Source organism: Rhipicephalus microplus, chromosome 3 (assembly GCF_043290135.1).
Source record: "Rhipicephalus microplus isolate Deutch F79 chromosome 3, USDA_Rmic, whole genome shotgun sequence".
Lineage (NCBI taxonomy): Eukaryota > Metazoa > Arthropoda > Arachnida > Ixodida > Ixodidae > Rhipicephalus > Rhipicephalus microplus.
The window spans coordinates 127,376,430-127,404,080 of record NC_134702.1 but is presented as its reverse complement, the minus strand read 5'-3'; the positions used below and the strand labels follow the sequence as shown (position 1 = coordinate 127,404,080).

The following is a 27,651-nucleotide window of genomic DNA, read 5'->3' as shown; positions in this document are numbered from 1 at the left end:
GAGCATGAGTGACTCGTCATGACATGAAAGTCATGGCATATGGCCATGAATGTCATGATTAGCATTTCATGGTGATGCTGCTCTTGCGGTAGTTCCGTTCTCATGACATGTTGCAAAACTGGTATGGTATGACATGACTGCGTGGAAAACACAAGCGACAGCCACTCAAATAAAAATCAGGACATGCGTGTCATGTAACAAAATGACTACATGCCACACTCATGATGCGCTCGCGGCCGTTTCGCTAGCTTACATATACCAAGTTTGGTATTGCGGGACGGGAATGAATGGTGAAGGTATGTGACTGGTGCACACATGATAATTATGAGATGCATGTCATGTGAGAACGTGACTACATGCCACACTCAAGGCACTGATACAATTTGAAGTGACCCGGTGCGCGCCCGCGCCAGCGCTCATTTCGTCACGTCACGACGGCGATGCCACGCCAGGCGCCGCTTTGTCTGCCATATACTCGCAGGCGCGTGCCGCCTTGCTTTGACGCTTGCGCGTTTTAGAGCGCCCAGCGTCCGTCCATCACGAAGAGAAGTAGACGCAGTGCAGTTTAGGTAAAGTAGTCGGCGCTAAATGCATGTCGCATTTCGTGCCGGTTACCGCCGGGCCGCGCCGGTCTCGTCTGGCGACAGACTAGAGGCTGCTCGCGTTCTGCTTGCGTAGGGTGGCCCCGCCGGGGTGGTCTAGTGGCTAATGTACTCGGCTGCTGACCCGCAGGTGGCGGGCTCAAATCCCAGCGGCGGCGGCGGCATTTCCGAAGGAGGCGGAAATGTAGGCCCGTGTGCTCAGATTTGGGTGCACGTTAAAGAACCCCAGGCGGTCGAAATTTCCGGAGCCCTCCACTACGGCGTCTCTCATAATCTTATGGTGGTTTTGCGATTTAAATCCCACATATCAATCAATTAGCTAGCGTAGGGTCGCTGCGCCCAGCGTGCGCGCACGTCAACGTCACGTAGGAGTATATTCACCTTTTCATGAACGCCTCCCTGGGCGCCGCCATAACCCTTCTTGGGCTGTGCTAATTGGTGCGTCCTCTCAAAAATGCACTGACAACGCTGCGCCCTTAGCGTCTGTTTTACACCAGTTAGAAACTGAGGGCAGTGCTTCGTTTAATGATATGTGATTCCCGAAAGAGTTAAATTTGTGATAATGTATTCAATCGTCAGCGAACAATTTAATTTTAACAGCTGCGTTAGAATGTAAATCATTTGATAAAAGTTTGAAAAGAACCGAGGCACTCCAGATGGGACGCGTGAAAGAGTGGATGACTGTTAGTGAAATTCTCCAAACTGCAAACGGTTGGTGTGATAATATTGAATCCAAGACATGATAAGTTCGTTACCTAAAGTTGATTCACTTTTCGTCATGAGTTTACTATGCGAGACCCGATAGAAAGTTTTTGATAAATCTAGCGAAAAAAGGTCCATTTGTTTTCCTTCATTGATGTTAACTGAAATGTCGTGGATTAGCTCAACAAGCTAGGTGACAGTAAGTACAACTTTTGGGAAGCCTTGTTGATCAGTTGAAATGATGGCTTCTTTTCCAATGTATGTGGTTATGCTTTTAACCACTATGTGTGCAAGAAGTTTACTGACTGAGCTGGTCAGGGAGATGGGTCTATAATTGGAGACTTCAGCTTTGTGACCAGACTTACGTACTGCATTAGTTTTCGCGGTTTTCCAATCTTGTGGTATAGTACAGGTTGATAACCAATTATCAGCATAGGTATTTGGCTAAACGATCTGCATATCTTTTTAGGAATATATAAGGTACACTGTCTGTAGCCAGTTCCTTTTTATTGTCATTAATGAGTAACAGTTCAAGCAGACTAGGTTCCGTTACAAGAAGTGTTTTTAAGCGTGTTACATGGTTTAACAATATGTCAGAGTTGTTTTGAAGTCAGAGTTGTTAATAAGGTAGGGGAAGTCATAGCTCAATAGTTTGCAAGAAATAGAAATGAGTATAAAGTTTCCAGAGTACAACACCATGAACCATTTTTTTACACCGCATTTTTTCCGAGGTTAGGTCACTTTGCAAGATGTCGTGATCATAAGGAAATGTTAATTTTCTACATTCAACAGCAAATAGTCCTATACTTGAGGAAGTATTACTTTGCAACCTGTACTGTAAATATAGAAAAGTGAAGATCTAGAACGCTGCCTTGAGGGCTCCGGATGTCACATCACCATGGGGAGAAGCACGATTCTTATTCACAATAAATTGATGTCGAGATGATAAAAAACTTTTGATACTATAACAAGCTAGAAGTGTTCACACCAATTAAATTTATTTGAAAACAACCAAGACAGGCCACCTTGTTAAAAACTTTAAAAGTATAAGAAAATGGTATCGCTTTGTAAATATATGTTCATGCTAAAGCGCAAGTCGATGGTAAACACGAGCAGCTTTGTATCACATGACGGATGTTTACGAAATTGATGTTCAATAATGAAAAACAAAATTATTAGTTTCCAGGTGTCTGTAGATATGTGATGCAGTTATGCGCTTCACCGTTTTACAGAAAATGCATGTTAGGGATTAGGCCAGTAGTTGTCTGGTTGATATTTGCTTTAAGCTAATACATGTGATTACTAGGATAACGTCCGCAACGTTCGATTCTGAAGCCGGTCGTCAATGACTGATTATCGATTCTGCACAGTACTTTGCTAAAAGGGGTAGGGCGGAGAGAGTGGCCGCCTAAATGCTACAGGGCTCCGCAGAGGGTGGTGGCTATGCGATGATATCACCTGGTAAATGCGACCATCCATCTAATAATTGTTACCACTGCGTTTTATTATCACTGTCGTTAACCCTGATGAGAGAAACATATATCTTGTAGATGAAACGTATTCAACCGTTGCACTCAGGGCAATCAATCAGACATGCTACCTGATATATTTTTCCTACCTTTCGCGAGTATCTTTAGTGCGCGGGAAAGCGCTCATACTCTGGAAATGTGAATGCCGAAAGTGCCAAAATGGCGTTTTTGCCAACGATCAACAGTGCCCCGCCGCAGTAGTCTTGTGGCTAAGGTACTCGTCTGCTGACCCGCAGGTCGCGGGATCAAATCCCGGCTTCGGCGGCTGCATTTCCGATGGAGGCGGAAACGTTGTAGGCCCCTGTGCTCAGATTTGGGCGCACGTTAAAGAACCCCAGGTGGTCGAAATTTCCGGAGCTCTCCACTACGGCGTCTCTCATTATCATATGGTGGTTTTGGGACGTTAAACCCCACATATCGATCAATCAATCAAGATCAACAGTGTATTAGCGATATTTTTTGTCCAGCCTTGCTGTGTCAAAGGTTCATTACATGCGAATAAATAATTACCGAATAAAGCAGAATGCGATAACGCTGGTACTTCATGCAACATACGTGACATACCTTTTGTCGAGGTGTCACATAAAGCGTCAGCATATTTTAAACTCTCGCAAGATGTAGCTTTCTCGGCTTGCTATTGTGAAATGATAAGGCTAATGTAACAATAAATCCGGACTTGCATACTGGCCTTCAATGACGATGCATCAATCGCATGGCCGTCGACGTCGTAAAGAAAATGATATGAAGTAGAGGGCGTGGCAGCTCTACCAGCTGCGCACTATCACAACACATCTACAACAAAAATAAGGAGAGTATCAAATAGAGATATAGCGGTCACAATATTTTTGCTCCTTTTAGCGTGTTTGCATTGTTTGTTCCGTTGTATATATATACAAAGCATCGAATCAAGTCCAAGATGTTTTTAATGTCATGTTTTAGGCGTGGCTGTTCAGCTCTTATAGGCCACTCTGTTGAGAACTGCGTGCCTCTTGTGAGCCTGAGTCTGTTATCTGACCGCCAAATTGTGAAAAAAAAAGTTGTTTTCTGCGCACTATGCAAATTCGTTTTATCGTGAGATTTGTCTCTTGTAATTCGCACCACGACTCTCTTTAGTAGTGGCGCCCTCTTCAACACCACAAAGAACGACAGATACACGACCATTCTTTTTGCATTTATTCGCAGATGAGCTACAGCAGCGAACAAGAAGCCTGGCTACTGCGAAGGAGCAGTAAACCAAAATATACGAACGAGAACGACTACGCCCGGCTTTTCCGTTTATATGGAGTAAGGCATGATGAAGATCAGTTACGCTACGCTACGAAAATACTCGCCTACGAGGAACAACGTGAGTTGGCAAGTTTTATACATTTTCGGCAATGCATATATTTGAAACAAGTGTGCACGCAACTGCGAGGGAGGCTTCACTTGCGTTTGTTTTTCAATGTTCTCCGTTGGAAATATTTAGGTAGCTTTGTTTTAATTGTGAATCTTACAATTTGCTTGAACATCTCGTAGGTTTAATATTGCAGTATGAGATAATCGATGAAGTCCCAAAAATATCTGGAGAAAAATATTTTCGCAGGTCTCATGGGCTAAGCAAAGAAGTATTACGCAAATGATTCTGCGAATAACAAGTTCTGGCTTACTGTTTGTCTTTGGTCAATGGTACAAGGCAAGCACATTCCATTCTGCTTATTGCAAAGTTAGGAACCCTACATAAGCTTCCAGGACACGTCAGGGACACTCTGAAGAGTGAGTTGTAAGTTACAGCCACACGTTGTGTCAGCACTCACATTCAAGCGCAAGATATATCATTCGGTTGCACCAACTTGTGTTGAACAGCCACTATAAAGGCAGTACATTGTCAATACTTGTGGATTAATCATTTTCCTGAGATTAGAGTCAGTAGAAGCACCACTGTAGCGAACATCAACCAGATCGGACTATGTACAAACTATGGGCAGTTCAAAGAGCTGGCAATAAACGTTAGGAAGTGCTGAACAACGCCCAAAGACAACGTTTGTCAACTATACATGGCAGACAACATCAACCTACTGTAGGCTATACTGCCCACCGATGAGCAATGTTATGCTGTAGCGGTAAACTGAAACACCTCAAAAGAAGTAGCGCAAAAAAACGAGGGCCAAAACAACAGCGTTGTGTGAAGTTGCTTGTGCCAGACGTGAGAGGAAAATCTGTGTGCGTTAAAACATTTTTAAACTTAATATAGTCAATTATGAACTTAATATTATGAACGTATTACAAATTATTTTTGAACTTAGTAAAGTCTGTCCAATTTGAATTATGAGCTTCATAAATTGTATCTTCTTTCTTGTTATTTGTGAATGTACGATTTTATGTGTTCAGTATGTATTTTCTTGTCCCCACTTCTACGTGGGCTCTGAAGAGCCTGCAGAATATTCAATTAAAAAGAGCATTGGCGCAAAAGGTAATGAAGCATATCTCTGAACAATAAAGCAACCTTATGACCCATTGTACCAGATATATTACTAATAAAGTGCACGCTTTCACACGTTGGTATGACATGGCGGATAAATTATAGCGTGTACCAAACTCCAGTTTTTTTATCATCTATGTCGTACTAACAAGCCCAAGCTTCCAAATTAAATAGCGTGAATTCGCCGATAAACGTGAGCCGGTAGTGCAGAACATACTAGCAGAAGCAAGCATTCCTAGAAACTGCCTCAAAGTTAGACCAAATGACTGAGCGCTTAGCAGCATTAGTCACTTGTCTCAGCCACTATCCTAATCTAGCATCCACAAGCCACCATTAGCCATGATTTAGTAAGGTATATTCACTGCTAAACAACAGTTTTCAGTCAGTAGGCATCCTTACGCAATCAGCGTAAGGATGCCTACTGGGCAATCAGCGGCAATAAAGATTGCTGGAGTGGAATGCTATGCACATTTTGACTGTCTGGAGGTATGTAACTCAAGCCAAACTCTAAGCACAGAAATATCAAACAGGACAAGGGCTGTTGATTGTATACAAGTAAATGCTGCTCATGACATGAATTACACCTTTTGGGATGTCGTGTGCCTCGAGACACCGCAATCGAATAATAGGTGCAATGAAATGCTTTCATTTGTGCGCTTCATTCATGCCATGCTATGCACGACATTTTTCACGTTATTCATGTGAGATCACGCGATCATGACACGACGCCTCATGAATGTTGCAAAGCTATTGAAAACTGATTATCGCTAGCTTTGACATTCTTTTTGAGGCACTCATTGATTAAAAAACTATCGATTGTGCAGATATCAATACAATATGAGAAGGGCAATCAGACGGGCCATTGGTTGTATTACAAGCGTGATATGTCCAATTGGGTGCAACTAGTAATATCATTTTTGGTCGTCAGTATTGCAAATACTTTTTCAAGAGCCTACTAATAGCAACACTCAATTCGCTTCATTCATGAGCAATCTTTCGCCACACAAATTATTTCTTCAGTAAGACTGAATATATATATATATATATATATATATATATATATATATATATATATATATAATAAAGGATCAGATTAAAAAAGCAACCAGAAAATCTTTTGAAATAACTAGCATGAATACTTATAATTTTTTTTGAAATCATACAATTTACAAAATATTTGATGTCGTGCAGTTCGGCCTGATATAAAAGCTTCCCGCAACAATGAACCTTTCATCTCGAAGATCTTTGAGCCCAGTAACGTAGAGAAGAAGCACTAGAGTATCAACATTCTTCCAATTCAGCCCTCTTCTCATTCTCCACCATACAGCGTGTGCTGGGGAACTTCAATGAATTCACGTGGTTCCTTTTTGCTATCGGTAGTTTTCTCAAATCAACTCTTGATAGCACGATCTATTGCTTATTCTTACCACCAATAGTACAGTAGTGATTCAGCTATTAGAAGTATCGATAGCTGAATCACTACCAGAAGCTCTACATCACTACTGGTTATATACATCATGAACACCTTGACATTTTGCCACGCACAAACCCATAAATTTAGCCACAAAGCCTATTGTCTAGGCAAGCATATGCGGCGGACACCTCCAAAAAGCCATGTGCTTTATGTCATGCATAATATGTAGGCATGATGCACGCGTAAATAGAAACGCGTGTCACCCTGAAAATTGCGAAATATGACGTAAAACCTGTTCAGAACTGGAAGCACTGAAGTAACTTTATCTCTTGCCCCACGGCTGCTTTGCACGAACTACAATGCGCAGCTGGTTACCGGAAACCCGCGCGCTGCAACTTGGCCGTAGAAGTGGCGTTTAATGAAGGCGTTAAAATAGAGACCCGTGTACTTTCACTTACGCGCATGAGAAATCACTCCAGGTGGCCTACATTCTCTGAGTCCTTCCCTATGGCGCGCTAAACATTATATAATAGTTTTCGCACCAAAAGTTCCCTGATGCGCTCTATGTGAGCATCACTAATTCTTCTTTTCTTCTTTCTGTAGTACGACAGATCGAGAAAGACACAATCAACATGACTAAGAAGCAGTTCATTGGCATTTACGATCTGGGCGAACACACGGCTCCACACGTCACTGGAAGTAGGTGAAAATACTGAAATCATTTCGCTGTACCAACCAAACACGTTGTTTTTCTGTCGGGAAACCATTCTTAGTTTAAGCTGGTATCTTTATTGTGATCGTCCTTTTGTATAACGTAGATGGAATTGATATGATGTGTATAATGGCCAGCTATCACAACAACTATTGCAACACGCTATTTCAGGTGTCATTTCAGTACTTGAATGCTACATTGTCGGGAAATCACAAACCAAACATAATAGGAAGTGCTCATAAGGGGGAATATTTGGGACGTCTCAAGCTTTATGACACTTTTTTTAAACATCGCCCAGTGAGTCATAAATATGAGCTTATATGTATACTACATAGTTGAGGCGAAGAATCTGATGTATAAGTTTAAAGCGAGTTCGTGAATACAGAAACTATCTTGTCAATGCGCCAGGCACCCGTCGACCTCCCCATTCGTGCGCTTGGTTTACATAATGAAGTTGAGAGACGTGGTCATGTAATATAAAGAACACTCCGAAATAGCCAGATAAGATTATCTACACTTTCGAGTTGTCTTTGGTGAATTTTCAAAGGAACTCTCCAAGTTGTAAGGTGAAAATTCACACGTATCATGCGAACATGGCATTGAAAAGTGTCTCAAGGCGACTCTGACAAATTATTTAAGTCTTGTAGTGGCAGTCTATAGTAGCGTCTATGTTGTATCCTTTAGCGCCTTAGGAGATACCGTCCGTGTCACGCATAGGACGCCCACTAACCCTACACTAGTTCACAGGACTGCACACAGCCAGCAGAACTGGCCGCGTAAGAGACAGGATAAGCAATAAGAGTTTGAAAAAATGGTTTTTTTGCGTACTATTTCAAATATGCGGCTGGTGCTGCACTACAATAAATCGTTTATATGTCTTTTAGGAATCGTTTTTTAAATGAAATAGTTGAAAATTGTGCAGCAGCCTACTATTACCGTATTTTTAAGTAGCAAGATATTCGTTGCAGTTCAAGGGCTATACGCATATGGGAAGGCTACAGTGCATTTGTAGTTCCAGAAAATTATTGGCTCCGAAATACAGCAGGATCATCAGGCTTTATGATAGGAAATTCTATATGTGGTCGGGAACGTCTTAGTGGTGTCTTATTCGCAACAATAAAACGTATTATCGTTTAACCATTCAAAGGAAATAGAGCGAGCTTGGAGTACAAGTGGAAGGCCATCCGGGCCACACACGTCCGCACGGAATTGAAAGATGCCTATCAGTCACAAGGCCTTTGCCCGGAAGACACTGAAACTCTACCAAGGCAGTTGAATTGTGAACTATACGTGGATAAAGAACAGCATCGAGAATTACTTTCTAAATGTCTCCATGAGGAAACCGAAAAGCCTAATGAGCCTATGAACTTCCGTGCAAGATTACGCACTTAAAACGCTTTCCTCGGACATTGAAGGAAAGAAATATTCACTCTTCATACTGTGCTTACTTCTATAACGGAAATATAACCAATGTCGATGCGCACAACTTCTTAGTTAAGTCAGTGACCTGCACAGTTGAAGGCCTACGCACTCTTGACCTACCTCAAAAGTACTTTCCTGACAGGGCTGCATAGCAGGCGACCAATGAAGTTTGCCAGTCGAGACGTTTCAACAACAACAAAAACAATGGTAATGAAGTTAAGTGTCTGACTTGTGCCTTTTGAACGGGTCTGTGAATTGGGTGTTATAATGTTGTATTTTTTGATGCAATGAACATTTACAAATTAGAAAGCTTTCTTCTCAAAGCAAGCTTATTGTACTTTTGTTCCTTTATCTCAGCAAACACAAAATCTAGAAACGTCAATTGCGACAGTACTTCGAGGAGGTGCTAAGGAAGACCCTGAAGAATACATATTGTTGTGTAAAGAACGGCTCTTCTTCAACGCAACTAATTCCTATTAGCGAGTTATAAGTAGGTACTTGGAGCAAAAAACTATCAAAAACTAGAACGACAATTTTCAGTTCTGAATTGGTATTAGTAAGAAAGAGAATGACATATAATCAAAATGACCGTAAAATAATTGCTGTGGCTTTTCATGTTATAGAGAAAAAGGCACATAAACTTTGCCTAAAATTTATGGTGGCTATACGGCTCACCTTGTCTCCTAAGCTGTCTCGAGTCAATACACCACATGCACTAAGTAAAAGGACAAGTGTAAAACAGCTCCGCTGAAACAAAACATTATTTATTGACTAAAACAAACATCAAAATAAAGCTCAGAAGCCAAACGCACGCAATTTACACCAACCATCTAATAAACTATGTAATGAATTATATATACCATTTTTAATGTGTGAAGTACGTAAAATTTGTGGCAACTAGCCCTATTGGCATCATACTCACGGGCACAAAAAAAAGTATGTCTCAAATCTGGCCTGGCATGTTAGTCCATTTCCAATTACTCTAGGCTCCACGGTCATCTCTATCAATTTCAGTGAATCAGGGTCGGATGTTTATGTAGCTCCTTGGAGGTACCCCATTCGCTGTCCTAATCGCCTACGGCACTCAAGCTCGATGCTCTCTAGCCTATCACTTTGACTGCTCCCAAGTGACACGGACGCTTACCACGAAGAGGCTCCTGCGGATTGTCTTTTGGGTCAATCGCGTTGGGCCGTCACAAAGAGCAGTGTTTCAGGTACTGTAGGAAAAATTTAAAAAATGTAGCGTGACGTACAGGAGGTTTTTCTGGCTGTTGACCCGATACTCACCAGATACTCTACGAACTAAAAAGTGCTGTCGCCCACTGCTCTCACAGTCAGTGCGATGCTGGCTTGACGACTTTCGCCAACCGGTGCCATGTGGAAAATACGCACTCCGTTGTTATCAGTTGCCAACCAGAACTTATGTCCCGGGGTATGAGCTCTCTCACAGCCAATCAGTCGTGTTGGTGCGTTGCACATGACAAATATGTTTCTACTTCAGTGCACACATTGAAGTACCAGCGTGCTGGCTGCCTTTACTCCGGTGTGCGAATTTGATTCCAGCGTACCGGCTGCCTTTACTATGGTGGAAAAACTAATAGAGGCCTGTCTACTTTCATTAAGGTGGCACATTTGATAATTCCAGGAGCTAGAAATTAAGCGAGCCTACGCTATGTGTCTGTCCTAACTTCGTTGCTCCTTCGGCTCAATAAACCTGAATAAATATTATAATTTAAGCTTTTAGCTTAAACCAGCCCTTCGATTTCAGATGTCTGTTCAGCACTTTTGTCCTCTGGTTTACTTTTGCATCACGTGGTCGTGAATCTAAGTCAAGAGATTGCACGGTTGAGACGTGATTTGTGGTAGTGACATTCCTGTGGAAGAAATATATGTAGTTCTGTTTTAGAGTAGTGTTTCCACATTGTTGATCATTCAGGTATAGCCAACAGTAGGGTCGTGTGCCGTTGGTAAATGTAGAGAGAAGCTTAATATATGCCATATCACACTAAAGCAAACCGCTAAAATTCATATTTGTTATTTTTGCATGGATTCTATCACAATGCAATCTTGTGCTAAACACCTCATTTAAGCAAGAATAGGTAACCTGCTATAGAAGGAATGGTTTGGACAATCAAACCTAATATGAGCCATGCACAACTATCCACGAAAAATGCTGGTTCTTATATGGCGTCTGTCACACTTGGAGTCACTTTGGGGTATTATTGTGTATTACCCATCAACCGTTCTTTATTTCCCTTTCAAGTTTAAGCAATGGCCTTGCAATACATTCTGGCTATTAGGTTACCAATATTGGCATTTAAATCAGGTAGGGAGCTTCTTTTAGACTACAGATGCACGTCCCAGCTGATCGTATCCTGCAGAAGAATGCATTTCCGCTCATGCATTCGGCTTTAACTGTAGATAATGTCCGGACTGCTGTGACGCTAACCCGACATGCAAAACACGTAGTTCATGCGTCGTGACACAATAATTCGACATCTATTAGCATGTTGTCAATGCACTTTAGATTACATTAACTAGTCGCGATGCGCATTTACAGTACCCTCACTTTCACTTACTAAAATTGGCTGCAATATAAGAACACTCGCCCATTGTGGGAGTTGTTGAAGAGGAAGAGCGTACTGGCATATCTCGTTTTGACACGTAATGAAGTCGCTATCACTTGCAGGCCAGTTGAAATGTGAAGTAGGTTTCGTCTAGTGTCGTGTTAAGGACGGTAGACACTAAGCGAGTGGTACATAGCACCTGTTGTGGTAAATAAAAGCGGGAGTCTTGTAGTACGGTCACATGCTGAACGAAGTGATGAAAATGGACGCTTTTATACTGCGCTTATGTAAAACCAGACAGGACTTGCGTATATGTTAAATATTGAAGGTTTATAGATCTAACATGCATGTGTTGAAAAACATTGAAAATAGGGCGCTTTCCGTGTTTGACTCCATACCCAAGATAATTGTGCACTACGCGGGCGATTGATTCTATATTGTGAAGTCTGGCCAGGTCGACAACTTGCTCGCATGCCTGAACTATCTTAAGCCTGAAGTACAGTCCGCAGTAGAAAGAGGGGACCAATCGGTTCTCCCTTTTTAGACGTAGTAGTGAGAAGGCAACAATATAATCTGTCCTTTTCGGTGCTCAGAAAACCCACCTATACATCACGCTACCTCCACTGCAGCTCGAACTACCACCCACGGCTTAAGCTTTCTGTGGTGGGAGGGCCGAAATAATAACCACAGCTGCGGAAAGGGGAAAGCGATCAAATCATCAGGTACGTCGGCGCCAGCAGCTACACAAAATGGCCTGCGCCAGCGAAACAGTTGCCCATACACTGAAAAAGGCAGGGTTCAACGTCGCACACGAGACACCCACCAGCATCGCCAGCTTCATTCCTCTCCCAACGATCATGCGCATGCGGAAATATCTTAGGATGGCGTATACCAGATCCTGTGCGCCGACTATCCAGCTTCCTTTATTAGGGAAACAAACAACTTCTGTGAAATGAAGCGAGAGCACAAGAACGACCTCCTTCGAATGTATAGCCAACCGAGCGAAGTAGCGGAACACTTCGAATGGTTTCACCACCTCATTTACCCAGACGGCGTTTGGATTATAGTACAAAAAATTAACACCTGCCAGCGACTCCTCCTTCAATCTTGGCACATTAAGCAGACAGCAGACAACATCAACCACTCCACGGGGTCTTTGCCCTGCCTTTACTGCCAGGGTTCGCGACGGGTCACGGCAAACCCCTACGGAAGGCGAGCAAGCATATATAAGCGCTGCACATCTCTGGCTTTCTCACCCCCGAGGGATAAGCCCGTCTGACTTCAGAACTTCGAGTTTAGAATACAATTTTCGGATGGAGTTTCCATATTGCCTCATGTTTTGTGTTGTTTACATACCTTCGATAATTCGTACATTTGAGACCATTTCCTGTACCGTCCAATCATGACTTTATAACTTTCTCTTAACAACAATTATGACGATTTTCACCACACGCAAGGTAGTTCGCAAAGAATATATGCGGTTTCTGTTGCATACGATCTGCATTTTCCTCCTCGTCTTATCACCCTTCGTGGGATCCAAAATAAATGTTTGGTAACTTATCAGTTCACATTCACCATTAATTTTCGGTGTCATATAGTTCTTTACCAAATTTCGCGATATTTTAGCGACGGGCTGTCGAATATTCAGTCGGTAGCAACTATCAAAAAAGGCATAAGGGGAAATAAGTATGTGCGACTCAAATCTGATATACAGCAATCAACCTTTCGATAAATTAATGATGTGAGAATACAGTCTATTACCATATTTGTCCTTGTTTTTCCAGAGGATTGGGAAAATTTGTTTTACAAGTATACCGAGGGTACCTACAAGGCGTCGCACCCAATCTGGACAATCCTACGCAGTACCAGTGTCATTAAGGAGCTCTTTGATAACCAATACGTCGGCAAAACTGGCCTGCAATACCTGGTTGCTTGGAGCATCTATAGACAGTTGGTCGAGTTCACTGAGCCGTACAGATACCGCGACGGAAAGAAGGCCGATGAAGCTTGCTTCGTGCACGTCAAGGACGTCATGAATCTAGCGATCCTTAGCAAGTTCTTCGAGTTGGGTAAGTACATTCACTGCACATCTTCGAAACAATTGCCATCATTATTTTGGAATTGTGCCGAGGTGACATGCAGCAAATACAATATTTGCAGCAACACGGTACCTTCTTGATTATCTCAACTAGTGTTCATCGCTCCAAATAATGAGGGGTTGAGTCAGATGGAACACGTGCGACTCGGAATGTGCGTAGAGTGTCAAGACGCCAAGCGTGTGTTAATTGAACCCCAATGAAGGGGATCACGGACCACAAACTGGCAGTGTAGGCCACTGTTACCTTCTCCATCTCTCCAATTATTATGCAGTCTGCATAAAAGAAATACTGCGACTTTGCATGTTTCCTTCATTGGTGAAAACTTCGGGCTCTTTTTGACGCAAGGCATTCATGTCGCTTCCACGAAAAAAAAAAAAACGTATAGCAGCTCCAGTGCTATGACACCTGAGAAAATGTTGCACGAGAATCCAATGACATCTATTGGGGAAGTAGCCAGCACTGTTTTTACCTAAGCGTCAATGTTTCTAATGTTTGAGGAAGGCATGAAGGGTTTGCTCATTACGAGAACGATCTCTTTTGAGAGATTCGCAAGCTTATCGTACATCATGTGGGCTACTTTTTGCTGTGCCTTATCGACTTCCTGCGTGCTAAGGCAGTCCAGATGCGCCTCTTTCACATTCGAGTTTCTTCAAGTTTTGTTCTCCATCAGACGTTGGCACTTAGCGAGTCAGCACCGACAAAGAAATGGCGCCAGGGGAGGGAAATTTTTTCCCTCTACGAGATAGTGTTACTCCTTACTGCGCACCGCTGAAATCAACCTCAGCTTTCGAAAAGATTTGGGCAGTATTAGAATAGTTCGATTACTCCTTGACTATTTCTGCCAATGATATAACATTATACCATCTTCCTTCAATTTAACAAACATTCGAGTGTTCCTACTCTTGTTTTGAACCGTGTTGAGTGGTTTGATACGAGCGTGATCACGAGACTAAACATGTATGAATGGACCACTTGTCAAGTGGTGCTTTCAAAGATAACCTATCCTATGAAACCTATCAAAGATAGCCTAGCCCTATCAGCTTCGCCAAGTTTATGTATCCACGTGGGTTAGGTAAACATTGTCACCCTACCTTTCCAGTTAAAAAATTATTTTGTTTTTCTTGCATAGAGCCTTCTCCAGTGCTTTTATTGTGTATGAATCTCGCAACGTCGTTAACGAGAAATCGCCCAGGCTAGCGATGTGCACTGACTTTGTCGGAAAAGCGCTCGTATGCATCGTGCCAGCGACGTTCCAATCATTCGAAAACGAAATCGATGGCTATTGTCTGCCACGAGTCACGTATACTTTATGTCTGTGTTGCTTTCATCGGCCGCGCTCTGCCATTCGTTTTTATACTTCGTTTATAAGTGACACTATACTGCAAGAAATGTTTTTCGTCACATTTTGAGAAAAGGATATTTTATAAACTAAGATTGCTCAGTAATTTAAACTTGATGACGGCTGAAATCTCTCGGCGGAGTTTTCTAACGCAGCGCGCTACAAAGATCAATATATATATATATATATATATATATATATATATATATATATATATATATATATATATATATATATATATATATATATATATATATATATATATATATATATATATATATATATATATATATATATAAACGAAGTATAAAAACGAATGGCAGAGTGCGGCCGATGAAAGCAACACAGACAAAGTATACGTGATTCGTGTCAGACAATAGCCATCGATCTCGTCTTCGAATGATTGGAACGTCACTCGCACGATGCATAACAGCGATTTTTCGACAAAGTGAGAGCACGTAGCTAGCCTGCGAGATTTCTCGTTAACGACGTGGCGTTCGTGCTCACGGCTGGTTATTTTTTCACCCCCTTTTCTTTCTTCCTATTTACATTACATTTGTTATATTAACTTCCTACATTCATTGTTATTATTGTCTGTTAGATCTCAATAATATTGTGTCAAAACACGGAAACACGAGCCATTAATATATATATATATATATATATATATATATATATATATACATACATATATATATATATATATATATATATATATATATATATATATATAGGGACGGCCGCTGTGATAGCTCAGTGGTTAGAGCATCGAACGCGTTATTCGAAGGTCGTGGGTTCGATTCCTGCTCACAGCTGGTAATTTTTTCATCCACTTTTCTTTCTTCTTTCTTCTTATTTACATTCCAATGGTTCTAATAACTTCCCCTGTACATTCCTTGGCATTACTGTCTGTTATATCTCATTAATATTGTGTTAAAACGCGGAAATACGAGCCCTTAGGTATACACTTTTCTCCCTTATATATATATATATATATATATATATATATATATATATTGTGCCCGGCTTCCTTAGGGGTCGAAGAAGTAGAGGAAAATGGGCGACGTGACGGTGACGTATGTGATTGAACCGTTGTCTTCGTCCCCGTCGGCTCATCCCAGCACCGAAATCGTTCACGTTGTGCGCCTGAAGCCTTCGCACATCGAACCTAAGCGATGCATGTGTATAATGCACATTCTCGCTACAGCCTTTTTTTTTTAATGCACCGAGTCGGGGCCTTCGCCGCCGGAGGGTATTGTGTACTATTTGGGCCGCATACCTAGAGGTTGGAGAAGAGGAGGACGGGGGTTGTCTACTGTTTGCGCCATCTTGGCTGTTTAAGTTTCGATCACTTTGTTGCTGTAAATATTGTAAATTAAGCAGTCTTTTTTTTTTGTCTTCCCCTAACAATATATATGGGTATCCTGGAGATGACAGCAACGGCAGAATCCCTGCGCGAGCGTTCATAGATCTTTCGCGAGGCGACGCTTACCCAGCGATTTCAATGTTGAGGAGTTTCACTGACAATGAATGCATGACACCGAACAGAAGTTTCGACAGGATATAGGACATACGCTCTCCAGAACTTGAAAACGAGTATTTTATGTTAGTAGCACCATATATCGGTAGCTGACCTAACGTGTCATTTCAATGATCCCGAGCGGGAGTGCCTTAGAAGCAGTGCGCATTAGCGAGCGAGCGGCTGCAAATTGCTGTAATTGATATCCAACTATAAGGTTTATCTTCAGTGAAGCGTAAACTGAAGTCATCCCTGCTAACATTGCGTCTTTTATTTTCTGTCTCTCATTCTTCAGTGCGTTGTTATAGGCACACTATCAAGAAAAAAAGTGATTACCCTATTTCTGTCTCCAGTGGTACCACACCACCAATTCCCCACACTGCGGTTGCCGTTCGATGTGATTATGTACTACTTTCCACCAAGCACCAGGCTAATAATGCCCCCAATCTTTTTTTTTTTGCTGGTAGGTACTCGTTGGTAGCAATTTTGTGCTTCTCAGAGCAGTGTTGGATGCTCGATTGTTTCATCAAGGCTATTTTGGGTTCAGGTGCACCATCACTTTTTTACAAAAAAGTTACGGGGTGACTTTCGAAATGAGTACCATGAAAGAAGTGAATGCCAAGTCTTGGTATACCTTTACTCACTAGCAAAAATGGTTGGTCGCTGGTCATTTATTTCAGTGCAAGTCGCATTGGAAGCGGACCCTAAATCATATAGCCGCTGCTTCGGCAGTAAAGTTGAATCTTTCAGAACCGAGCTCAATCATCGGGCAGCACTTTTGTTCTAGTTTTTCACACTTTGATTAGATTTTGCCCAAAACACTAGAGAAAGCCTAAGGTATATCAGCCCAGCATATTTTTATATGATATTAGGCAAACAATAACAAAGAAATAGTGCAAATAACGGCATTTCGCGTATTTCTATTCTAGAGGCTCCTGAAGCGACCAGATCAATACCCCTCAAGTTCTTCTTACGGGGTTTTCAAAAGCACTGGACCTATGGCGATGAATCGTGGACATCTTATAGGCTAAAAAGCCGTATTTGTAAAAAATTACAAACATCAAGTACAGTTACAGCTTCAAGCGTGCAGTTTTGCTTCGAAGCTTGATGTTCTACAATACATTTCTTCAGAATGTTTGATAGGCGCTAGCCAGCTCTTTTTGTAGAATATTAAGGTGTTTTGTTCTTTCTTATTTGTTATTTCTTCTCGTTGCACATGAAAGTATTGGGTGAGCCAATAAGTCCTCCTGCTTTCTGGACGTTTCACTGAAGTCAATTTGAACCTGAGTAAATTTTAAGAAAAATGAAGGTCAATCTGTTAGGTCAATTCTAAAGAAATCACTTTGTATTAAATACCTAGTGAATATCGTCAGTGTACATTGTTAACGTTTTCTTGATCATTATTTGTTCTATCCTCATTGAACTAATGTATTTGATGTTTGGGCGGGTAATATACCTGCAGATTCAGCTAACATGTTTTTTACATATTTTTCTTTACAACAGTGGTTACACCTCAGATGGTAGAAGAGGTGAGGCAACTGGCGTTTCGAATCAAGGATGTCTTCATTGAAGCCGTGCAATCTTCAAGCTGGCTCCTTCCCAGTGTTCGAACACGATTATTTCAGAAGTTGAAGGAAATCGATGTCCTAGTAGGAAGCCCAGGAGATCAATTGGAACCCAAGTTCGTCAAACGTTTTTATGGTCAGTACTATACGCTTAGGCAGCAGTGCCGGAGACATTAAAGATCAGCAATTAAAATTATTTATTCCTCGTGAGAATAACGTGACATAATATAGAAATTGCTATTTGAAGAACAAAACAGTTAAACGCAGTTGGCAAGGCGAAATTGTTCGTGGCACTAAATACACTAGTGGAAAGTTGTTTTTGGTCATTCTGCGTGCCACATTCATGGCAGGGCATTAAAATCAGTAGCTGAATAAACTGAATGTGCTATTTTACTTCATACGGCTCGCGATAGCAAATGTATGATCTAGTCCAGAATAGAAGAACAGAACAGTGGTGTATTATTTAAAACTCATGAGGCGATGATTGGAAACATGCTGTTTCATGCCAATGCCTCATGTTTCTCTCCTATCTGATAACGGTAGAAACCTGTTTCAGTCATGTGTTGAGAATTAACCAAGCTCGTATTTTTGAAATCCTTCCATCAACTATGGCTAGAGACCTGAATCACTTCTGTCCCATCATCAACTTCATCCCATTTGACTTCGAAACAACTGTTTGGGTATAAGCGGCGGAATATTGCAGGCTTCTACAATTAAAAAAAACACATGCAGAACCAAAAGCTAGGCTAAATTCCATGAAAAAGTAAAGCACGCCTAGGTATCTTCAATTTCTAGAACTGTTCTAATCAAAACCAGGCTATTGTGTATTGCATCAACTCAAAAAGGTAGTTTTCAATCAAGAACGAGTGACAGATTCACTAAAAAAACTCTATTCTAAAATAAAATAGGTGCACTTTCTTCCTCCTTTTTGCCTCTTAGTGACTTTCTATTAGTTTATCACTACAGTATCATGTCCTCTGTTCGCTCCAACACGGTACTTGAAATAAAATACACATGAATTGAAGATATTGGGCACCTAACTATTCTCTAAAGAAGAAAAAAGTAGTCCGAAACGGCGTGGCGTAAAATGAACTGGAACACTTTTCAAGGTCTTCAATAGATTTCAAGAAGGGGAAAACATTAATCACAGTTCAGACGAGTACACTTTCTGCCAGGAGGGGCAACTCGATCTTCCAAACTAGTAATCTTCATTACACCCCTGCGACGAAGTACGGCACCGATGCAAGCGCACGAAATATGTTATTACTATCGCCAACTACTGCTATACTGTACATTTGAATTGCTTTACATCTATTTCACAAGCTAATGCACGCTCAAATAAAATAGGCAATTTGCTGTTTTAGAAAATAAAAACGGCTCATTCACGTAGCGCAGCATCGGACTGCAGATAGTTTATGAAAGTTGCTTTTCTTTGACAATATTCACACAAATATACTGCTCACCTTAATTTGGGGATCCTGTTTGATCGTAATGCTAACACATGTTTTTAGTAACAGCATGATCATTTCGGAATCTTCAACTAGCGAACTGTTTTGAACGCAGAATATTCATCTGCTAAGAGTTTTCGCTACTAAAGTGAAATACAGCCGTGTAATCAGTGTTTACTTTCTATCCAGTGCACAATATAGAGCCACAGTTTTTATCTCAATGTGATACGGCAATAATAACCTGCAGTGCGCTTCCTGTAAAACAAATATCAAAAGGCCCAAACTGGCCCGAATCGCTTTGGACGAGGAGAGATCGCTTACAGCAGATTAAAGTTTATGTAGTTCACTAAATGACAAGACTTACTGATTTATTGTGTATTTTAGTTTTTTGCTACACAAGGAATGCGGTTTTTGTATGGAAGGATGACGTTCAGTGGCGCCAACCCAAGATAAAAAAGTTTTTGGCTTTCGCCATCTTCTTCTATTCTGGATGATTTCAATACAGAAGTTTATCTGGTGTGCGGAAACAAAGAAACAGATGACAGTGAATTCAGCAGCTCCTCCCGAGATGGTTTTTTCAGCTCGGAAGTGAGCATCGCGGGTGCTCACTAGTGAAGTTGTACTTTGCGCTATTCCGCTCTTTGAAATTTCTCACCTAATCGTGTATCTTCACTGGTGAAAGAGCCTGAAGACGCTTAGTCTTCACAATGAAAGAATGATGTGGTGTCTTAAACTCTTATATTCGGTCAAAATTTTTAGCTACACATATCTGGCTTAAGATGTTTTTAGAAGTACATTTTGTTGTGTATATTTGACTAAACATGTGGTAGAACATTCTGTCACATGCATTAGCTGATTTTCCGTCCTTTCACACTCGACGTCATGAATACAAAGTAGGCAGTTTTGGTCGGGGTACTTTTCAAAATATTGAGACGTAAGTACTTGGGTGTCACAAAGTGCGAGTGCATGTGAGCTCAAAGCCTGTTGTAAAAATATACACCAAATCACGGGAGAGTTCGAGCTCAGACAGGTTTTTTATACTAATACGGAACAAATGCTCAGAACTCAATGAAAGGCAGCTGTTTTTTATTTCATTAGGTGCTATTCAGTGGTCTTTTATTAGGTTCCGGGCAAGCTCCAAGCTGACATTGTAAAATAATGTCACTTCTCTGAAAGTATAAAAAAACTACTAGGCATTGATTGCCTTCTAAATCTTTTTCTTCAGCCATTGTCCCATTCGTCATACTGATGATGCCACCACAGGTCTTCATTATTCATCGTTAGATAGCGAAACTTGTTCACATCCAACGAAAGATCTCATGCTGTTGTTTCTGTTGAAAAGATCTCATCTTTTCAACAGAAACAACACGCAGGTGTTCTTGTGTATCTTCTATGCAATGTAAGTTTCACATACTCATATGTGTTCAATTGCATGCGCAGAAGCCCTTCCTGACGTGCCATTCAACCGACTCTTCCCCTCATGGATACAAGGTCGTCGTCTAAACACACACTATCACTGGAAAGACCAGAAAACTAAGTTTTACGACGAGGAGAAGGTCACTGCCTTTTTCATGGGCTTAAATACCGCAGTAATACCTACAGCACAACTTCTTCGTCCATTCTTTTACGAGTACGGACCATCCGCACTTAAATTTGGGGGAATAGGAACGGTAAGCACTTATTTAGTTTTGCATAAGACATCAAGCATGCTGAACTTCGTGCCTGTTCTCCTGACTGTACTCACAAGTGCTATCGTACTGCTGTAGTAAACCATGTGCGGGTGTTTACATACAAAAGAAGAAAGTCACAAAAATGAAAGCACTTTCTTTCTGAAAAACAGCTCAAAAAGTTGCTCCGAGAATAAACCCCGCTTTGCGCTGATGTATTCTCACATCGAACTGCTTCTTCCCGCAGTCAGGAACGTGCGGCGAGCAGTAATTGACCACGCCATTTAGTGATGAAAATAATCCTTTGAGATTCCGGTAAATGCGTGTCAGTGCGAGTGCGAGTGCTCGAATTGTACCGAGGGTCCGCGAACACAGTCCACGGCTCCAGTGGAGAAAATATCGCAGCTACAAGAACGGCAGAAAAAAGGACGGCAGAGAAGGAGACACTGCGTACAAAAGGCGCTAGCTTGAGAGCCGTTCGAGCAGTCACCCCTGAGGAAGAGACCAAATCGGTCGCGAAAACATCGGGTCAGTTTAAAGTGTTTGATTTTAACGCTAGAAATTGATATAAAAGGAGGTCGAATGTTTGCGTTTCCGTTTTAGTTTTCACCCAGCCAGAGAGGTCTGCATGGAGTACGCTTACCTTTAAATAATGAAGACTTAGACGAAAGCGCAACTTCAACACGTAACTTGTATCTTCATTAGTACCCGGGCAAGTTGCGATCGGCGAATGATAGTGCGCGATAAGCGACTACATCAGTCATACTACGGTAGCTTGTACAACAATGTTTCATAATTGTTGAACTCAGTAATGCGGTAATTGAACTCCGTAATGTGCAGTTCAGGTTGGGCATGTACAAAAGCCCTGCGGACGCAGTATACCATAAGAACTGGTTGAACCTTCGTAGAGCTGCGGGAGACTACCAGATGAAGCTGTATAAAAGCAACAGTACACCCACCGTTAAATGGTGTACGTTTTTCGTGTTTCACAGCATAATACCAACTTTCTCTTCAGGAACGGAACCACCACGCACAACATTAGGCGACCGCAACCGAAGATGCACGCTTTCTCCAAGCGCGCATTCACAATTGACAAATGCAGTGAAAACAAAAACGCCAGAGTGGCAAGAAAACCACGACCGAGCGAGTCGAAGATGTTCACATTCCTTCTGACCCGTCCCGCCGCTACTGACGTCGCTATCTTGAAATACAATTCAATTTTTTCTGCTTTCGAAGCTGTAAAGTTTGTACAGAATTCTAGTTATTCGCAGCTCGCACCTTTTCAAACTTTGTTTTGGGAGATAGCCAGGCAGAAACAACACGAGTGCACGCACCGGTTGCGGCGGTGGCAGATATCAGATGGCTGTACACTAACGTGAGTCACGTTAAAGCATGCCGACTCGCCGCTGCTGCACTGTCTTTTCAGAGTTCTCGGCTATCGTAATCCAAACTAGGCTCTCTATGAACGTGCCCTTGCTGAGGCTGTCAAGCTCCGCCAAGCTGCAAGGGTAGTTTGCAATTGGAGCCAATCCGAGCCACCTCCGACGCTTTTGCCGCTAAGTTGAATCTGCAGCAGGCTGGTTATATCACGTGCTTTCATATAGCGCAGTCAAAGCCGTGAAGCGGAAACCAGACCCGCTTTCGCATGGCGGGAAAGTTGGTCTTGGACCAATTCTTGCGTGCTGGCTGCGTGGCATGGTTTTCGGGCCGCTTGGTCTGCTAAACGAGCCAGTTTGTGGAGAGTTTGGGCGCTTTCGCTCTCTTCGAGGCCAAGTGTGAATGCGTCCTAACGCTTAACTAGACACGTGAGATACACCAAGAAACGTTGAATAGTAAGAGAGGAGGCGTCGTCGCCACCGGCCACTGTTTGACCGTAGCCGCTACGGCTATCCACGGCCTCCGGTCGCAGAGCGCAGACGAACAGCGCCGAAACCTAGCCGCGTAATATGAGGGATGTCACGGTGTCTTCCCTCGAAATGTGCTACAGTATGTGCAGGTGACCATTGCAAAATGCATATTTCTTTCTTTAGATTTGTCTATCGTTAAAGGGGCATCGAATAGAAACTCATAAAGAACCCGGCCATCATGCCCCTTATTTCACACTTCTTTAATGGTATACCACAGCACATTCAGTTGGCGTCATCACTGTCTCGTGCCTTTTACTGGAAGTACGTGTGCACGCATAAAGCCTGTTGTAACCACTCGTGTTGTTCAGTCTTCCTTGGTGATTCGTCTCTGCGCTTATTCGTTATGAAAACACAGCGCACGCGAACATTCCAAATAGGAGATCGCTTTTCTGCCCACCACCACCTTCGCTCCTTCATCTAGGATACCTCTGGATGCGCTCTTTAAGTATTTATTCAAGCGAAGAAAGGCGACACCTTGGACGCGTTTTATGCACAGTAATTACGAAAAACGTGCTGTGTATGACATGGCTTTTCTCTCAATTTTTGATGGCGTGAACCACACGAGACACATTCTTTCTATGGTTTTACTTTATGTAAAATCGTGGTTCTCGATACAAAGCGTTTCACACAGCGCCATTATACTTTTATCGACATATACACGCAACGTGCAGTGTGTGTTGGGGGGGGGGAGGGTATGAGAAAGGCCTACTTTTCGATAATCATCAGCATCTAATCAAAACCTTCATTCATAAGAACATCAAAAGTGTTTATTGTACGCAAAGATGCACAAACATCTAGTTTCGAGTTCCTTCAAGTACTACTGTTGTTATGTGGTTACACGTGAGAGGTCGTTCTTTTGTTATAGCGAATTATTACCTTATTCAATCTCACGGCATCACGACCCTAGTCCGTACCCCAATCTTGTACACAAGAGGATTCAGTCACGCTCTGCATACAGCGAGCTGAAGAATACGTTGGTGACATGAATTATAGCACGTCACTAAGACGAACACAGTAGGTGGTGAGAAGGTGAACTTGGTCACCCAGAAAATCGAGGGGGTGAGGAGAGAGCCGCACAGGTGAAGAGCTTGTATTTTTCCTACAAACGTGCATTTGTCTTAATATTATCATGCCAGATAATGTGAGCATTCTGAGAGAAGGGGTCTCCTTTGTACGACAGACGGCGTAAATGATCCGACATGATTAGTACTCCAAGTAATATTCAACAATACCAGGGCTTCAGCAAACAGTAGCACCAAGCGTATACTACGGAGTGGTTGCCCGAGCCGTCATACCAGTATTTTTAAAGACGATAGCCTTTTTGGGGGACCTTCGACGGAAAGATTTTGGTCTGTCTAATGGTCTGTCTGTCTGCCTGCCTGCCTGCCTGCCTGCCTGCCTGTCTGCCTGTCTGTCTGTCTGTCTGTCTGTCTGTCTGTCTGTCTGTCTGTCTGTCTGTCTGTCTGTCTGTCTGTCTGTCTGTACATTTGTCTGTTTGTCCTTCATTAATCATACTTCAAACGGCATCAAACGGCTGACCCCATCCACAGCACCCACCAATAATGCTTAAGGTTTAGCGTTCATAGTTGTGCGATTGTCAATTAAAAAGAAATTATTGTTCATATCTGAGGTGCCGTAACAACACGTCGATGTTTTGTGTGTCTGCCTTCATACTGGAAGAGGCACACACAACTCTAAGGACTGTAGCGTTAATCGCGCTGCGCTGACAGTGCAACGCGATGCTCAAAAAGTTGTTTCCAACGCTTCGCTATACGACGACACGGTGGTGGCACCTGCCCGTCGCTTTGCGTTCTACATCTTATCACCTACAAGACAGGAGTGCATACTTCTCAGCGGACGCGCACGCTTTCATTTTTGAAAATAACTGCCAGAGGGTACTCGTGTTTAACGTGCCTCGATGTGCTTGTTTGCCTCCACTACACGCTCGAGGCACTCTAACGCAACGCCTCTAGAATACCATTCACCAATTCTCTTGCGCAGAACATCGAATGAACGTTTTTTTTTCACTCTCTCCAGACGCAGGACTATCATCTTTCAACGACATTAGCAGTGTAAGATGCAGATTCGGGGCCAATTGTTTTTGCCGCTTTCAAGCAATCCTCAAGTTTGTGCAGTCGCTAGGAACCGCTACGCGAAAAGTCGTCTTTTTTTTGCTTCTACGCGCTCTGTTAGTAGAGTGAGCATTCTCGAAACCAGTCCCTGGTGTCCTCAATTTCGAAATGACCATTTTTTTTTCTTTATGCGCACAGAGTGTGCTGTTCAACCTAGCAAGCACTCGAATACTATTGCAGTTCAAAAGAACTATGCCTACACGGACATTTTGAATAGTGACTGATGAATTGCTATTGCTCTAAATTGCTGGTACACCGGGATAAACTGCGTTGTATATTACCTATCGCACGTTTTTATTGCAGAAAATAGGCCACACGCTGATGTGGGGATTCGATGACGCACAATTGGGAAGCGAGTTTTGGAAAGCTAAAGATGTGAAAAAAGAATACACTAAGAGGGTGCTCTGCTTGAGGAGATCGTACAGATCAATTGTAAGTATTGTTACTTTTTTCTGTTGTTTTTAGCACAATTATGCACAAAATTATGGTGTGCCAGCTATCGCACAAAACTTTCTTAAAGAACAGAGAAACGGAGAGAGGCCAAGCTGATCTGGTACCTACTGTCACGCACTAGAGGCCACGGAGACAAGAAAACAAGAACAGTGAGACAGTAAGATGCGAATGTCTACTGTCATCGAAAGACTGATACTCCTTGTTTTTGCCATCTTCGCCTGTTTTGGCTGGCCAAGGCTTGGCGCCTCAGAACACCGGGTGGCGATGTTATTCCCAGTGCATTAGAAATCCACTACATATTTTTCGTTAAAGCTTTTAAATAATCAGGCACAGTGTTGGTTGTATCTTCACGAATAGTCACTATATTGTGATAATGTCAATGAGGCACATACAGCCTTGTCAAAAGTATATGTCTGTGTTGTTTCCAAAACGCGCATATTTAACTATATCATTTATTTCATATACTCCATTCCATTTAGCGTTACAGAAGGTGCTACTTAAGATTAATAACGCAACTCTTACCTGACGCATGAATAGGACTACTGGGGATGTGAGCAGGGAAGGGATTCCATCCAGGTGTTGTTTTATGTACGCAGGATTGAAAATATATGTTGGTCTGGAAGAACGCCACCCACACTTTGAAGCTGCTACTGACACGAGATTGCACTCAGTCAGGGGTCTCTCAAACGTTTGTAATATATATAATGTGGGTATTAATTAGGCACATTTATTTTACTCACACAAGTTTATCATCATGAGTGGTCGTCGTCTTCACCTGGTGTGGGAATTTGGCTTGTCTGGGTTCTGAGCCTCAAGTGTGGTCACTTCATCGTGTCTTCTGTGCCTAATAAGGGTTGCCTTCTCCACTGCATCACAAGTGGGGAAGTGTGCTCAGCGATCTTCCGTCCCCTTCCAGCACACTGTACCTCCTAGACCTCTGTTCAGGTGGTCGTCTGTACCAGGTGTCCAGCAACATGCCTCAGGACGAGCCAATCGGCGCTCCTGAATCTGCCTCATGGCCTCGGCTACGACGGCCTATCCATCGTGGATTATCACTGCACACCAGCGTGATATGCCCACGTTCACCGGACTTCGAAGTGAAGATGTAGAGAATTCGTTGGAACAGTTCATTCGAGCGAGTCGCACTAACATTTGAGATGTTTCTGCCAAGCCTCGCCATGTTTAATTCTATCTGACAAGCGTAGCAAAAACGTGGTTGTTTCTTCATGCAACGCACATCACGCTGCGGACACATTTCAAGCAACAGCTTCGCCACATCTTCGGAACTCTGGCGGTTCGTTCAGCCCTCGCGAAGAAGGCACTGGATGCTCGCAAGCAACAACGCGATGAGTCTTAACCTCGTACATAGAAGATGTACTTGCTCTCTGTCACCTTTCAGCCCATTCACGCCCGAATCAGAGAGGGTCCGCCATCTATCGAAAAAGATCGGCATGGTCGCGTTCGATGCCTTGGTCATACAAAACCCGACCACAGTCACTGACATTGTTGGCATGTGTTAACTCTGCGAGAAACTTGAGTCCCGACGGTTACCGTTGGACAGACCTGAAAACACCACCACGACTGATTCCTTATTGCGTGCTATGATCCTGGCATATATACGGGAAGAGGTCGAATCTTTCGGCTTCTCAGGTTCCACCCTCCAACACTTTTTTGCGCGACGTTATCAGAAGGGAGTTGGCGTCCATGACCAGGCCAGCACGTGTAGACTCTCCGGTACCTCGACTCCAGCCGACGTACGCGAAAGTCCTCGCTGGTTCACCACCCGTCGTACAACCGATGCCTGCACACTCGACGCCTGTCCCCCTGGCTTCGATGACTCCGAATGCGCCTAGCCAGCCCTTTCACCCATCATAGCGGCAGCCTCGCCTGAACTGTTATTACTGCGGCTATCGGGTCCGATTGCACGCTTCTGTCGGAAGCGTCAGCAGGAGGAGCGTCGTGGATTCGGCCCCTACGAGCAGGATGATGGGACAGGCGGCATCACTTTCCAACGCCTACTTATGACCCGTTGCTACGGCGCTCCCCGTCGCCAACTGGGACATCCGACACCATTCCTCCTTATTGCTCTACTATATGACACTCACCATCACTCTTC

General features: G+C 42.7%; 1 protein-coding gene across 1 annotated transcript in view; it reads left to right on the top strand.

The window, feature by feature from the left end:
- Positions 1 to 4,089: 4,089 nt before the first annotated feature.
- LOC142803340 (neprilysin-2-like) overlaps positions 4,090 to 27,651 on the top strand; it is a 49,548-nt gene continuing 25,986 nt past the window's right edge. The window contains exons 1-6 of the mRNA XM_075888456.1: positions 4,090 to 4,178; positions 7,309 to 7,404; positions 13,191 to 13,475; positions 17,867 to 18,064; positions 20,817 to 21,046; positions 25,386 to 25,514. Coding sequence (XP_075744571.1) covers positions 7,338 to 7,404; positions 13,191 to 13,475; positions 17,867 to 18,064; positions 20,817 to 21,046; positions 25,386 to 25,514 — 909 coding nt within the window. The 5' untranslated portion in view covers positions 4,090 to 4,178; positions 7,309 to 7,337. The remainder of the gene's footprint in view (positions 4,179 to 7,308; positions 7,405 to 13,190; positions 13,476 to 17,866; positions 18,065 to 20,816; positions 21,047 to 25,385; positions 25,515 to 27,651) is intronic.